Source organism: Salvia hispanica, chromosome 2, assembly GCF_023119035.1.
Source record: "Salvia hispanica cultivar TCC Black 2014 chromosome 2, UniMelb_Shisp_WGS_1.0, whole genome shotgun sequence".
Taxonomy (NCBI): Eukaryota; Viridiplantae; Streptophyta; class Magnoliopsida; order Lamiales; family Lamiaceae; genus Salvia; species Salvia hispanica.
In genome coordinates, this window is record NC_062966.1 from 12,460,392 (window position 1) to 12,476,626 (window position 16,235).

Consider the following 16,235-nt stretch of genomic DNA (forward strand, 5'->3'; position numbering starts at 1 on the left):
GAAATGAATTCGAGCTTGAATTGATTGTTAGTATGTTTGAAATTGTAAACATTAACAGAATCTTGTATGACAAAGATATTCAGATAGCTAACGACTTTAATGTGACTTTTATAGAAATAAAAATGAATTTACTACTATTAGAGCTTTTAGTTATGTTACTCAGAGAGAAATGTACTCTAATGAATTAACAAACTATGAAATGTTATGCAGTTAAGTGACTCAATTATGAGGCATGGTGATTTATTTGGCGTGCGAGAATATTATTTTCAAGAGTTTAATGGAGAAATGAATGATGATGATGATTATGATGAAGTGAAATGAGTGCTAACAAATGTTGTATGATTTCAATAATCACTAATCAAGCCATGACAATATGATGATAGTGTTATAATATTGCAATAAACAAACATATCATGAATTTGGGGTAGCCAATATCATTAATTAGTTAGACGAATTTCAATGTTTAAAAGTTCTCCAAAAGAAAATCACAATTTTATAACCTGAAAATTTTTAAACATAATTTTCACAAGAAACTAGTTATTTTCATGGTACGTTGTGTGCATTCGTTCCATTTTGGTAACGCTAGATCTGATAAATTGCATTAAAATTGCTTTTTTCTTTCAATATGGGTAATTCTAATGAGATTGGACTGTAATAAATTCCATGTGATAGCATGATAGCATCATTATTTCTCATTAAAAACAGTTAGAACTTGTTTGCTCACACATTATTTTCAGCAAAGAAATTCAAAATTCAAAAGGTTTTTTTTTTTTTTTTGTAATATAACAATTTGACGAGGTAATTAAGTCGAATATAAAGTAGACATTTCTATGCTAATATCAGTACCGACACTTTATCTTATTCCAATATAATATTACATTATTGGATTAGATAATACGCACGTCATCTGTTTACAAGTAATACCAGTCGAAATAAACAAGAGAACAATTCTTACATGATTTCATTTACACATAAAAATTTAGTACAATGCCAAGAACTGTATATTTTATCCTATATTGCAAATCAGTTATTCCTAAGTGATGTGATCTTCTAAATATTCAACATAGCTCATTCAATCATTATGATTACGTGACTTGTTTGTGAAGGAGATATTGACACAACTCATTAGTTCCTTAAAAATAAAATTAAAAAAAGTACTTTGATTTGCATCAAATCATTTAATTACACCGCCAATAAAAATGTCAAATGCTAGTTTTTATGGAATGTGTAATTGTCAACACACCATTTTTATGCCTTTTCGATTGTCAACTATTAATTGATACTCCTACTAGACTACTAGTTCTACTGTTTATTCGTATAAGATTAAATGAATAATCAACTAATTTTAATGTGGTTTACTATAAATTTAAATCGATTTGACCAATTTGATTACGGTACCCCTTGAATCTAGTTAAATAACACTTTCATATGTAACTATTGTAGTATAATCAAACATTCAAATGTATGCTAAGTTGTAATTATTATTATTGAGTTGCTGCCTTGATGCAGTCCAGACATCATATATACACATGTACTGATTATAACTTGACATTAATTATCGCAAACCTAAAGTTGTGTCTTACATAATACGAATGATTGCTCCATGAAATGATTTTGTCTGTATTTATGTTATATAGTCAGAGATGTAGACAAATGCATCAACGTTGCAACAGGTTGACATCATTAATAAGTTCATTATTTTTATTTATATATTAATATTGTAGAGGCATAATTGATGATAGAACCGCGGTATTAGCCAATTAGTTATTGTGCCTAACTCAAACACTCAGGTGGCGTTCGGTTGTCATGACTAATAATCATGAGACTATTCATCTAGGATTAAATTATGAGATTATTTTAATTGAAGGAGAGAGGCTATGACTAATTATCATGAGACTATCCATCTAGGATTAAGTTGTAGGATTCAATCTCATGAACCAAACATGATACATATTTAATCATGGGATTTAATTTTGACAACCGAATACCCCTCGAAGTATTGATTGAATCAGAGCTAATTTACATAAACTGATTTCAATTTTTTTTTTTAATTTTGAAATGGGCTTTCATTTGACATATTAATGATATCACGGGTACTGACTATTACTTGGGCCTCAACCCAATATATTACCGCCTCTGTTTGGGAGGCAGCACAAACATAAATTGTTTAATGTACATAACCAAATTATATGACATATACCAATTTATTTTTCCAAAAAATGTATACATAACTATACTATCAGATAATAAAGCGAATGCACAGGTCATTTAGTGATGAATATGCTACTTATTTAACGGATACTTCCTCCGTCCCACAATAATTGCCACTATTTAAAAATTTCGCTCCGTCCCATAATAATTGTCATACTTCATTTTTACCATAAATGGTAAGTAGATCACACATTCCACCAAATTTCACTCACATTTTATTATAAAATCAATATAAAAAAATGGATCCCACATTCCACTAACTTTTCCAATTAACTTATTTTTATATTTCTTAAAACACGTGTCCAAAATAAAAGTGACAATTATGGTGGGACGAAGGGAGTAGACAGCATAGCCCAACAAAATGCTTGAATTACCGTATTAGTAATAAATTTATCATGTTTCCAGAGAGAGAAAGTGAGACAACAGTCAAAAAAGGCTTTGATGCTAACCGGATGAATTTTGTCTGAAAAACGGAAATTGGGTAACTACTAAGTGCTTGTGTGGTTTTGTTTGTTTTATATCATCAAAATTGGCTAGAAATATAGCCTCTTTATCATATTTACTATCATATGCAACGAAGGTTGGCATGATATGTAAATAGTTTGGTTTTTTAAGTCTGTATATCAAAATTAATCTCAATTTTATTGAAATGTTTCATATTTTTTTCTCTCTTCTATTTTATCCAGCTTCTCTACTAATTTTTGTTTTCTCTCTTCTATTTTATCCAGCTTCTCTACTAATTTTTGTGCATAATGAGTGTATTCTTTATGGAGAAATTTATCCATTTTCTCTTCATCCACAAAATAAGAATAATTTTTTTAGTGGATGGAAGGGAACAAAGTGACTTCAATCATGACCGACAGTTTAGGTGCAAATTCAGTCATATATTTGTCAAAACACCCCATGTGATTGTGGAAAATTTTGTTAAAACGGTCAAACTTTATCGTTTATAATTTATTTATGCCGACTAAAAGTACGGCATCTTCCACTTAAGCATCGAACTTAAACTATTCTTAAATAATGTCATATCCCATATTTTTCGTTTAAAATCTACACTCATCAAAGAGTAAAGACAGCAGCAGGTATGTAAAGTAAAGAAAGACAAATAATATAAAAAGGTTAAGAATAGAATAATTATTTAAGATTATTTCTGTAGCAAATGGGAAATTATAAGCTTCAACCTCCTCTCCCCTCCATTTTCCGCATATAAACATACACTGGAGTTAAAAATCTCTTCCTCCAAAAAGATAACAACTTCATCAATTTCATACAAACAACATATTTACCATGTGTATATGTATAATGTAAACTGTATTCTCATCAAGTAAGCACATGAGAGGAGTGTAATGCACCTTTCTTTAGGCTCATCTCGCTGTTGTATTATCACAGCGCCCTCTTCATGTAAGAATATTTACTGGACTTCATCGGGTGGGAACTCATGCTCGTCTCGTAGACGACCACGAGGAGCTGGCTGTGGTTCTGATCACGAGTTTTACTTACGACCTTTTCTGTTGTTGCCACTGTCTCTGTTTCACCAATAGTTCCGCATACAAGATCTCGTTCCATGTATCGGGCACGCCCGGGAGGCACCAGTGGCTGCAGTCTTGAAAATGCAACGGCTTTATCTTCTCCTCATCCGACATGTGTTGTTTCCGGTATATCGATGGGTGGCCATCCTTGCGGTAATCTGTCATTCTGGTGACGTTCAGATAAGTAACTGGAGTTTTTCTCATCCCTTTCAACACCTTCTCCAAAACAGTCATCTTCGAGGGATATGGTGCGAGATAAGTATCGTTCTTTATTGGCTCCGTCTCGTGGTCACATTGCCCGCCAGAGTTCCACTGGCCACCACTGCACCAAGATATTGTAATGAGACGGGACCATATACAACGAACGATAAGTGGAAAATTAAAGTTTTAAAATGGCTCATCAAGCAGTATTGTGTAACACTTAATTTGATCTTATCTTTAAGACATGAGGTGTCATAAACAAAAATACAAAGCAAAACTGCAAATGGCTGAACAATATTGCAACAATATAGTGGTTGTGACAAACTTTGGTCTTATCTTATAACACGTTGTAACATACACAAAAGTGCAAGAAAGCATATCATATCACTCACCAGAATTTGTCATTTTGCAGACTTATTTATACTGAATCAAATCAACTACTAATTGAGAAACATCATCATCAATCAACTCTCAAGCCAACAACTAAACTATTTCATCATCACTTGTAAGTTTGTATTGTACCTGAAATGAGATGCGGAATAGCCTCTGAAGAATACAAGTGATTTCTTGGGATTAACATTGGAATCTATCCATCTTCCCCACGTCGTTAAAGCTTTGCGGAAAGCCTCATGAACATCAAGATCACTATACACATGGCTGCCTTCCTGATAATAGTCCTTCCTAAAACATTCAAGAATCATTTAGCACGTATTCGAATATTTACCAACGTAAAATCCACTCCGATCAAAGTTACTACAGAAATTTACCCCAAGGAAGTTTTGTCGTGAGTCCACCAATGCCCTGTGTTAAACACAATGATATCCGCATCCTTATATTTACTGGCACCTCTGCTGAGTAAATCAAGTCGAAGAGTCTCCTTCTTCGCGCCATTCTTTCCAGTTACTTCCCATTCTTGAACCAAGAATGGAGACACAAAGAATTCCACTTTGCATTTGTAATCCTACGAAAGATCACACAAGTTATTACAGTACAATATAACCATGAACCAAATTAACTAGATCAAGACTAGAACATATTCTGTTAAAGATGAAACCATGGATTTTCCCGTGTAAACTTACTTCAAACACGAAGGAATATGAAGCTTCTCCTCGAAAATGATGGCGACCGAATTCTTCATAAACCTTCTTCTTATCTTTCACAGAGTTCCTCAGTATGCAAATAAGGGATTCCCACATGTTCCTATTTAGAGAATCACCAACAAAAACTAATCTTTTTCCTCTCAACATCTCCAACATATGGCTTCCATCCAACCTAATTATTCAAAATCAGCAAAATTAGTTTGTCTACTACACACATCGATCATACACCACAGCTTTCTATTCCCATATCATCAAACAACTCGAATTCGCAACTAATATCAATCAAATGAAAAAAAAGAAGCTCATTTTATCACAAATTAAAGTAAGATTCATCGATATACCTCGGAAGAGTGCAGCCCTTGGGCTTCCATTTGAGCTTGTAGTAGTCATTATCAGGTCTTCCATTGCGGAAACAGTTGAATTGCTCATCAATCAGAGCACAAGAACCAGGCTTGTACAGTGGATACGAGTCATCTTTCACCCAATTTCCATCAAACAAATCGCAATTCATCAAAGATTTAATCAAATCACCCGTCCCCTTCTCCTGGGCATTTGTGCTATTGTTCTGCTTCTTCATCAGAGAAGAAGTTAGATTCTTGGGCACACCCTTTTCCGCAATTCCATTTTCACCATTTGCTGAGACGTTCTTGGTTCCGGATGAAGATTCCGGCGATGAATTAGCCGTGGAGTTAGCTAGGTCGGGAGATTTTGTGGCCGGAATTACGGTCTGATTTGGCTTCAAGACTCCAGCTTCATCTTGAATTTGAGTTTGATTTTGCTTCGAGCTTCCAACTTCCTCTTCAATTTGAGTTTGATTTTGCTTCGAGCTTTCAACTTCCGCTTGAATTTGAGTCTGGTTTTGCTTCGAGGCTTCAACCTTATCTTGAATTTGAGTCTGATTTTGCTCCAAGACTTCAACTTTTTCAGGAATTTGAGTCTGATTTTGCTTCGAGACTTCACTTTCACCACTGGAAGTTTGATTCACTTGAGATTTCTGTGGTGAATTGGTGGAATTAGTTGGGTTAGAGAGTTCGACTTGATGAGGAGCAGATCCGGCATTCTGGGGCAGTGTAGAATTTGATGAGGAAGAATTTGGGAAAAAATAGCCATAAATAGAAGAGAAATGAGATTGGTCTGAAGATGCATCAGTGGTGGAGGGGAGAGTGAAAATGTTAGTGAACCACGGGGAAGAGGAGGTTGAAGAAGGGGTAAAAGCAAGGAAAATGGTGAAGGCGATGAAGACAAAGACGAAGGCGTAAGCAAAACCGATGGTTTTTCTAGTTCTAATGATTGAGAATTGAGATTTGAACTCTGAGAATAAGTTGCCGCCATCAATGGGTGCGTACTTGGCTATATCTGCCATGCGTGTTTTTGTGCAATTTTCCCAGAAATTGAGTGACTAATCTTGAAGACTCTTGTAATTGAGAGAGAGAGAGAGAGAGAAGTCGATTGTGAGGACTCTTTTAGATAGCGTGCTCTCTCTCAGTCTCTATGTGCAATGTGTGTGTGAGAGAGAGAGAGAGAAGATAATGTGGTGAGGACTGTTGTTGCATAGTTGTACTAGTGTTGTCTCTTTGCGTAATTGCAAAGAGAAAAAAGGGAGTGAGAGAGAGGAAGGGAGAAAGACGGTGTTGTGAGTGTGTTTCAATGCGTGAGAGAGAGGAACAGGGCCGTCGGTGTGGAATGAGAATTGAGTATCATGTGACCATTAAATCAAGCAAAACCAATAAAATTAAAAATCCATTACAGTCTGTGATTAACATTAAGTTATGTGATTTTGTAACTAACTTCAGATGCAATAAGCAAAGTTTGTCTCCCCCAAAGAGAGGCTAATTGCAGAATTGCCACCACCGTCAGGCTAGCTTCGAGAACTCACCGCTACGATTCGTCCACGTGTACGTGTGGCTCGCCTGTGACCCCCTGTCGCATTCCATGGAATTTCTGCTCACCCTGTCCCGTCTCATTAAATTCCCATTAAAAAAAATACTAAAAATACAGTTGTCAATTTCAATGCAAATTAATGCATAGCTGAATAGTTAATACTTTATCTATCTACCGTACATGTTGCCTTAATACTTTTCCAAAATACTCAAATAGAAATACAAATTAATACTCCTGTATTTCTACTTCAATTTTCGAATTATTGATATTGATCATTTAATACTCCTAGAATGGAAATACAAATTAATACTGTATTTCTATTTCTATTTCTATTTCTAATTATTGATATTGATCATTTAATACTCGTGGAAACAATGGACAGATCCAACTTATGGCAAATGCCCCTCCTTAAATATTTTAACATATGTTAGTTTGTGATTCAATTTTGCAATTTTTTTGATTTTTTTTATATTTGCTCTTTCTCAAATTCTCCAAAAAAAATATATATATAATTTGCTCTTATTATTTATTTACCAGTAGTACTATATTTCTAGATCCGCCCCTATTTAGAAAGTTGATTACGTAGTTTGAGTAAGCAATTTTTGTATCCTGCTATCTTTTTCTTGGTCCGTTTATTTAAATAGTTTTGACTAGTTTAGCTTGCATTAATAATTTAATATTAGGATTTTAAGTGGATAGTTGAATAATACAGTATTTAAATAATTGATGAGAGACTATAAAGAGAGAAGGGGGGATGATGAGTAAAGGATGAGTGATTAAAGTGAATTAGGTATGCCGTATTAGCTATACTTTTTTTGTCATGGGCTGTGATTCCATTTTAATTTTCTGGTGGATGGCATGTGTTGGGAGGGGAATCATTAACGTCTTTTTATTTCATACCAAAACATAAACAAAATGTAGAGTAATTAGAGAAAAAGAGTCATTAGCGTGTGGACCTTTACTATGTATTGACGGAACACGTGTTCTACACCGTACATACGAAGGTGAAGACGAAAACATTAGCACCAAGAGTCGTGCGAACGACTCCTACACTAAATTGTTAATGATAAAAAAGAAATTGACGTAAAAACGATTTTACCATACAATTAAACTTTGGTTGTCTTTTTTTTCTAAATAAAAATTACAATTCGACATAGTAGCTTTAGATATTGCAATTATCATGTCTAATTAGACAAACATTAAAAAATACTTGTTTCCGCCCAAATATCAGTTTTCGTTATTTCTTAAATAAATATATCTCTATTTATTGGCTTTAAGAATATGTTTAGCTCAGAGTAGCAATTGCTTAGCAATAGACAATAGTCTAGCTAAAAACTCATTTTGCCACATCATCGTCTTTTCTATAGCTAGCCTAGCAATAGGCTACCCAATGCCCTAGCCATCCTGAGAAAAAAACACAAAAGCAATAACAACGAAATGAATTAGAGAAAAAAAACATAGAAAAAAAATGAAATTCGAATAGAAAAAACAAAAAATAAATAAAAAGTCGACTAGCCGCGCTCCTAGCTCTAGGGTGTTTTTTTTCGCTCTCTCAGTTAGCCGAGCGCCTAGCCACTCGCCGGCGGTTAAGGTGCCGGCTAGTCCACTATTGTGGATGCTCTAACGCAAAGTTTATAGTACACCTATAATTTAAATTTTTGCTTGGTTTTGTCACAAAGAATGCATTATGTACAATTGGAATTTGATGGTAAAGTTGTTCTTTTCTTATAAAAGAATCCCTACATGTGCTGCTTATGAACAAATAATTCGTTTCTCCTTTTAATAATGAAATATTTTGTTAGTACGCTATTTATCTACTTGTAGTCATTATTAGTTGGAATAATTAATTTAGTTTGTCTTCATAAAATTTAATTAGGAGTAACAAATAAATTATCGGGAAAAAAGAAGGAAAATGTTGGTGTAAACTGTAAAGTGGCTTTTCAATCAGTCTATACCGATAATGCTACATTATTTGAAGGGTCCATTTTACAGCAATGATCAATAAAACAATCCAGATGGCACAAATTCAAATTAATAATTGGTCCCGTTTTTATTATTTATAAATTTACAATCTTTGAAAAAATCCAATGCAGACTCTGGCCTGCTTAGAGTTTGTTATTTAATCCAAAATACTAAATATCCATTTGGCTTCAACATAAAATATAAATGCTCTATTTAAAAATTTACATTGGAGCAGAAAACAAATGTCACATTCATATATAAAATTGGTAAAGGAGTAAATAATAACGGAAACATTGTGCCAAATGCCAATCTCTCTAAATAGTACTAATACTATCAATTAGATACGATCAGGATTCAGGCTAAATAAATGTATTCGATTTTCGAATAAAGAGGTTGTGAAATTTCAGAAATTTATATGTATTATTCATGTATATGAGGAAGAAATATATTAAAAGTACTCCCTCCGTTCCTTCATAGTTGAGTCATTTTTCCATTTCGGGAAGTTCCCTCATAGTTGAGTCATTTCCATTTATAGTAACTTTTTTCTCTTTCTTACTTTACTCTCTCTTACTTTATTCTCTCTACTTTATTCACTTTTTATATTATTCTCTCTACCTTTTTCTCTTTCTTACTTTTTTATCTATTTATTTAACACACTCAATATTTATTTCTTAAATTTCGTGCCGAAAAGTTTCGCCTCAACTATGAGGGAACGGAGGGAGTAACGTATTATCAAAGATGTGTAGGATTGAGAGTTGAGACAGTGACCATAGATGAACCAGCAAAAACTGGGCCCTATTTCATAAATTGCCCACTTGACATTTTTTCCCACTATCTAATCCAACCACTTTATTCCACCGACCCACATTTTGATTTTGTGCTATGCTTATTATGCCTTCATGATCAGCATATGAAGTATGTCTAATTTACTTCCTTATTAACTAAATCCATTTTCGAAAATTTTAATTGTACAAAATGAAAATTCATCACCTCAACATGCAACTCATAAATATTTGAAATCTCAGGATTCAATTTTTTAATTATTTAAAAGAAATCTTGCATGCATAGATAATCTTAAACCTAGGCGACTTGGTCTAAGTCAATAATTCAACTGAATATATTAATTAAAGAAATTTCATTTTTTTCCCTGAAGAGTAGCATGTAGTTATAGGTAGAGATTACACTAATAAGTCTATTTTTAAAACAACTCGAAGAATTTGATTTGTACTATTATATTATATACTACAAAAGAAAAATGATCCGAACATGGTGAAAGGTACATGCATCATGGGCCAGGTAAATTTTCCATATAATGTTGCAAAAAGGAGGGAAAAGGCTCATTACAAGATTCATATTGGTGTTGGACTAGATTGGGCTGATAAATTTCGAGTTTAATGGAAGTTCAAACTTCAAACTGAATCGCCTGTGGATATACTTGAATAATTTAGTGCTAATGCATAAGGCTTGAGCAAAAATAAGTATGTCATCGCGTATTATAATCACTAATGTCTTGTGCGCCATCTATCGTATTCCCTCGCTCCAAAACATTGGAAATGACAAGAATTTTAATATACAATTGGTAAAGTAAGAGAATGACAGAAAGAAAAAAGTGATTAGAGAATTGTTAGTATAACCCACCTCGTTAGAGGAAAAAAAAATCTTAAATAGATTTGTTTTATTTTTAAGAGACCTCCTAAAATAGCAAATATGATCTATTTTTAAGGAATGGATATAAGGGTATCCGCATCTCATCTCGATGCGGGCTCTATCTCGTCTCGAAGAGACGAGACCGCATCGAGACGGCGATGCGGCCTCCATCTCGTCTTGACGAGACTGGACATCTCGTCCCGTGTCTCCTTCCGAAGAGGCTAGCCTCGAGATGTCTCGCCACGCTCCTTGGCGACGTGGCGAGCTGTGGTTCGTGCGTGACACCCACTCGCCGACCCGCGAGTGGGCGTCGTTTATATCCGTTAAAATTGTTTTTTTTTTGTTTTTTTTAAATCAGAAAAAATTCAAAAATTAAAAAAATATATATAAAAAAATTCCAAAAATTATACTAGCCGTTTATAGCCGGTTTTTTCAAATTTGTAATTTTTTTTCAATTTTTTTAAAGCCTCCAATCACTTCTATAAATACCAAGTCATTCCCACAAATTATTCACCATAAAAAAACTCTCTATTCTCACTCAATTTTTTTTAATGGTGTGTTTTTTTAATTTTTTATGATTTTAATTATGTATTTTTAATTTTTTAAGGATTTTAATTATGTATTTTTTAATTTTTTAGGCCTTTAAATTGTATTTTTTATTTTATTTAATGAAGTGTATTTTTATTAATTGAATTTGTTGGAATTAAAAATAAAAAATGAAATTGAATGAATAGTTAAGGGATGAGATGGTTAAGAGATGGAGGGATGCAGGTGTTGTCTCTTAGTTAAGAGATGGGGTGAAAAGTACAGTGGGACCCATGAATAGTAAAGAGATGAGACGGTTAAGAGACGGATAAGAGACAGGGATGCGGATGCCCTAAGGGTGACAAATCAAGCGTGTTAGGTCGTTATCGGGTCAACATGTTAACGACCCAACCCAGTAAGGACAAACACGACCTGTTAAGAAAACCTCAAACCCAAACCCAAACACGAACCCGACCTGCTACCCTTAAGTCCAAAGCCGACACGAACCCATTAACGACCATACCACCTTGGGTCAACACGACACAATAACAACATGTACATGACACGACGCTATAACAACACGACCTGATAACATGGTTAGAACCCGATAACACGATCGATGAGAACTTGATAACAACTGCTCTTGATTAACAAAAGTAAAAAAAATCTTGAATCTGATCATTAAGAGCCTAATTAAAAACCCAAAATCTGACTACACAATCTGATCTGATGAACAATAATGTCAATAGATTCATAGCAACAAAATCCAACAAAAAAAATTATCATTTTTAAAATACTCAAAATTAATAATATCATAATATTATTTCTTAAACGGGTAACCTGAACCGATATAAACACGATACGAAATTTTCGTGTTCTTAACGAGTCGACCCGATAAGGACACGAACCCAAAAAGCTTTGATCCAAACTCATTAGTTTCGTACGAATTCGTGTCGGATTATCGTGTCGTGCCAAAAAATTACCAGCCCTAAACGGATAGAGTATTTAAAAATAAAACAAAAAACTATCTATTTATTTAAAGATGGTTTTCATAAAGTTTCAAATGAACAGTTTCAAAACTACTATCTAAGATAATTTTAATAAAATGTTTGAAAACTTCATAATTTTAATAAACTATAAATTTGATTTTAATGGACGAACTAATTTAAGCTTAAATTAACCTTCAGTAAATTAATATTAAATCATAAATACTAGTAGTATGATTTAAATGGATAAATTAATTAGATTCGTACTGATTAATTAAAATCAAATCAAGATTACTCAATAAAAAAGAGGTGTTGATGGGGAAATAAAGTTACAGGAGTCAGACAGAATTTGAGTAAACCAATTAGGTCGTTATCGGGTCAACATGTTAACGACCCAACCCAGTAAGGACAAACACGACCTGTTAAGAAGACCTCAAACCCAAACCCAAACACGAACCCGACCTGCTATCCTTAAGTCCAAAGCCGACACGAACCCATTAACGACCATACCACCTTGGGTCAACACGACACAATAACAACATGTACATGACACGACGCTATAACAACACGACCTGATAACATGGTTAGAACCCGATAACACGATCGATGAGAACTTGATAACAACTGCTCTTGATTAACAAAAGTTAAAAAAAATCTTGAATCTGATCATTAAGAGCCTAATTAAAAACCCAAAATCTGACTACACAATCTGATCTGATGAACAATAATATCAATAGATTCATAGCAACAAAATCCAACAAAAAAAATTATCATTTTTAAAATACTCAAAATTAATAATATCATAATATTATTTCTTAAACGGGTAACCTGAACCGATATAAACACGATACGAAATTTTCGTGTTCTTAACGAGTCGACCCGATAAGGACACGAACCCAAAAAGCTTTGATCCAAACTCATTAGTTTCGTACGAATTCGTGTCGGATTATCGTGTCGTGCCAAAAAATTACCAGCCCTAAACGGATAGAGTATTTAAAAATAAAACAAAAAACTATCTATTTATTTAAAGATGGTTTTCATAAAGTTTCAAATGAACAGTTTCAAAACTACTATCTAAGATAATTTTAATAAAATGTTTGAAAACTTCATAATTTTAATAAACTATAAATTTGATTTTAATGGACGAACTAATTTAAGCTTAAATTAACCTTCAGTAAATTAATATTAAATCATAAATACTAGTAGTATGATTTAAATGGATAAATTAATTAGATTCGTACTGATTAATTAAAATCAAATCAAGAGTACTCAATAAAAAAGAGGTGTTGATGGGGAAATGAAGTTACAGGAGTCAGACAGAATTTGAGTAAACCAAATTATGAACACAACGAACAATGTAAGTTATGTAACTGCGATAACGCTTGTAGATGTAGGCCATGTAATGATGTAAATACCTGTTTCCATAAAATGGATCCTAGAGTAATTTAGCAGTGCCAACATTAGTGCTACAAACTAGACAATAGCAGCAGCAGGACTTGGACCAGATGTAACTATCTAATAACGATCAAATCTCAAAAATAACGACACTATCGTGTGCAAAGTAATATGAGAAAAACATCAAAATTACACTCTGATCAAACACTTCTTCGTCAAATTTCATCAACCAATCATCAGTTTGATTAATCTCACATCCTGGTTTGTAAATTAAAAAACACAACATAGTTTGGTTCCACAATTGTCTCAGAGCAAACATATTCTAGATGCCGAATCCAAAAACAGCCCGTATTTTGTGGAAGATGAGATCCCTCCATCCTCTCTCTGTGTTTTCAACCACGGTGGCATTGCCATACCTGCATCAACAAACCTTAAGAAACGGAAATGCAGCAGCCAACAGAAATACTATCAATCACTCGAGAAACTAACCGGTCTTCCTCTGGTACATCGGTGTGAGTGAGCTTGACGACAGTAGTCCCAGATTCAGGCTCATCAAAAGCGAGACGTACCTACATTCATGAGCAAATTGCTTAACAGAGAGACAACAAAGTTGCAGAGAACTAAAGTTCATAAGATCAGACTCCAGTCTGTCAAACAACATGGAATATGATATATGACCAACTCGGAGATATTAATAGCTGATCATCTATCTATCTATCACCACTTGCTCATACAATTATGCATGTGCAGTGTATCAAGAAAAACAAAAACTTCCAATTTGCATACTAATAATGATTGATATAAATTAGCTAATGAAGCATCCAAAAATCATACTCCCTCCGTCCCAACTAAGTTTAGTTGTATTCCCTTTTGGAATGCCGCAACTAAGTTGAGTCATATTTGACAAAACACAAAACTTCTAATCACCATTACTTTATTCCATCACTCTTATCCATTCAACACAACTTAGTTGGGACAGAGGGAGTACTAGTACTAACTAGACCTCCTAAGTCCTAACTCTCCTATAAACAATGCCAAATCATTTACCAGTGCATGTTACATCATATCTATTATAATCTACATTGTGAGCTTCTGAGTTCTGAATCTGCATAATTATCTTCAAAATCAACTTCTACTTCCTAACACAAACACACTTACTAATCAAAACACAAGAACATTGGCAATTTGACCAATAAGCCGAAACTACACGCATCCTACGAATTTCTAAACAAGATTCAACATAACTAAACTACCATTCACAGCTGCAGAAAGATACAAGCAAAACACACATGTAATCCACAGTTGCAAGTAAAAGATAATCACTAGTCACATATAAAGTAGTGTTAAAGAGATTCAAGGTTTTTCTGCACTATACCGTGGATGTAATGCCATCAGGCCAGCTCCCAAATCTCCATTGCTGAACAATGAGCTTCCCTTCCTGCAACTCGAGGTTCTTCCCTGTCACTGATCCATCAAAAATACTGAACTCACCACCCACCTCCTTACTGATCCTGGCATTGCTCTGCGTAAACCCTCTCCACCTATTCTCATCCATTAAAATCTCAAACAAATCCCTCGCTCGACAGCTGAACTTCTCGCTCATCGTTATCGTCTTAAACCCCTCCTTCCTCTTCTCCACTTTCTTCTTCACCTCCTTCACAGCGGCAGCCGCAGCCACAGCCGCTGCGTTATTACTAGCAGCAGCAGCAGACTCAGAGCCAGGTTTCTTCACGGAGACTTTCTTCACTTCCAAATCCTCCTTAGCAGGCCCCCCTTTTGCCATTGCGTCGACGTATGCCCTAATTTGCGCAAACACAAAAGGTTTCCCCTTGGCAACAAACGCTTCCTTGAGCGTTTTCCCAATCGGCCCATCGTCTTTGATAGTGATTCTCATATCCGGATCCTCGCCGGCGTTCTCGTCGGAGATGTAGGGAACTTCGACAGAACCCTCGGTTTTCAAAATCGATTTGCCATCGGCATCTTTGGCCTCCGCTTCGTAGGAGACGACCAAATTCAACTCGTAGCCGGGAATAATCTTCCCCTTGCGAACATTGACGTAGGCCTCTCCGTCGAGCTTCTCGACCTTGTTGATCTTGATGTGGAGATTGCCCTCGCCGGAGAGGATGGGCTTGCCGCACAGAAGGTGCTCGAGGAATTTCCTAGACCAGTCGAGGCAATTGGTTTCAGCCCAGTGCCAATTGTGAACGTTGGTGCCGTCGGTGCGGTCTTCGACGATCCAGCGCTTGTCCCCTTCGCCCAATCTCGCCATGGTTAACTAAATTGTAGAGAGAGATGTGGGAGTGAGAGTGTGTGTTGATTTAGGCGTGCGACGGCGGGTGTGTGGTGAGGAGGTGAATTTATACAGAGATCTGTGAATAGAAGGGTCTGGATTCATGTGAACAATTCTATTTCTTTTTGGCGGAAATTCTGCTCTTAGAATGATCTAGAAGAAGTAAGTAACCTACCTATACATCTACTCAAATAAACATATTCTTTTGTTTTAACCAAATGGAGTATGTGTAAGTGAATAAGGCTTATTTTGTAGGAGTACTACCACAAAATAGATTATTTTCGACAAAAGATTTAGGCATATAAGATTATATCTGTGAAACTATGTTTGGTTATCAGGATTCTAGCAGTGAAATTAATTTGATTCCTTGATTTTTAAATTTCAATATTTGTTTGATTTTTAAAGAAATTAGGAAAGTTATCAGAATCCTAAAAATGTAAAAAAATTGGGTAAAATAATCGGATTTTGATTCCCTAGCCTACCTAGTTACTTATTCTTTTTCAAAATC

General features: G+C 34.7%; 2 protein-coding genes across 2 annotated transcripts; both read right to left on the reverse strand.

Moving 5' to 3' along the window:
- Positions 1-3,322: 3,322 nt before the first annotated feature.
- On the reverse strand, positions 3,323-6,718 carry LOC125205502 (protein trichome birefringence-like). Its single transcript, XM_048104477.1, has 5 exons — positions 5,383-6,718; positions 5,021-5,213; positions 4,709-4,902; positions 4,464-4,622; positions 3,323-4,062 (listed from the first exon to the last, which is right to left on the reverse strand). Exons 1-5 carry the CDS (start codon positions 6,402-6,404, stop codon positions 3,708-3,710), a joined length of 1,923 nt encoding a protein of 640 aa, XP_047960434.1. The 5' UTR covers positions 6,405-6,718; the 3' UTR covers positions 3,323-3,707.
- Positions 6,719-13,609: 6,891 nt separating this feature from the next.
- On the reverse strand, positions 13,610-15,841 carry LOC125206025 (activator of 90 kDa heat shock protein ATPase homolog). Its single transcript, XM_048105291.1, has 3 exons — positions 14,813-15,841; positions 13,927-14,006; positions 13,610-13,853 (listed from the first exon to the last, which is right to left on the reverse strand). Exons 1-3 carry the CDS (start codon positions 15,704-15,706, stop codon positions 13,760-13,762), a joined length of 1,068 nt encoding a protein of 355 aa, XP_047961248.1. The 5' UTR covers positions 15,707-15,841; the 3' UTR covers positions 13,610-13,759.
- Positions 15,842-16,235: the final 394 nt, after the last annotated feature.

Bases quoted from the DNA above. Each gene is read 5' to 3' on its own strand.
- LOC125205502 (XM_048104477.1), bottom strand. From the start codon at position 6,404: ATGGCAGATATAGCCAAGTACGCACCCATTGATGGCGGCAACTTATTC. The intron at 5,214-5,382 runs GTATATCGATGA...TTGAATAATTAG, and splicing joins AAGGGCTGCACTCTTCCGAG to GTTGGATGGAAGCCATATGT. The intron at 4,623-4,708 runs GTAAATTTCTGT...TGAATGTTTTAG, and splicing joins CACGACAAAACTTCCTTGGG to GAAGGACTATTATCAGGAAG.
- LOC125206025 (XM_048105291.1), bottom strand. From the start codon at position 15,706: ATGGCGAGATTGGGCGAAGGGGACAAGCGCTGGATCGTCGAAGACCGC. The intron at 14,007-14,812 runs GTATAGTGCAGA...TCATGAATGTAG, and splicing joins CTGATGGCATTACATCCACG to GTACGTCTCGCTTTTGATGA. The intron at 13,854-13,926 runs GTTAGTTTCTCG...TTGTTGATGCAG, and splicing joins GATGTACCAGAGGAAGACCG to GTATGGCAATGCCACCGTGG.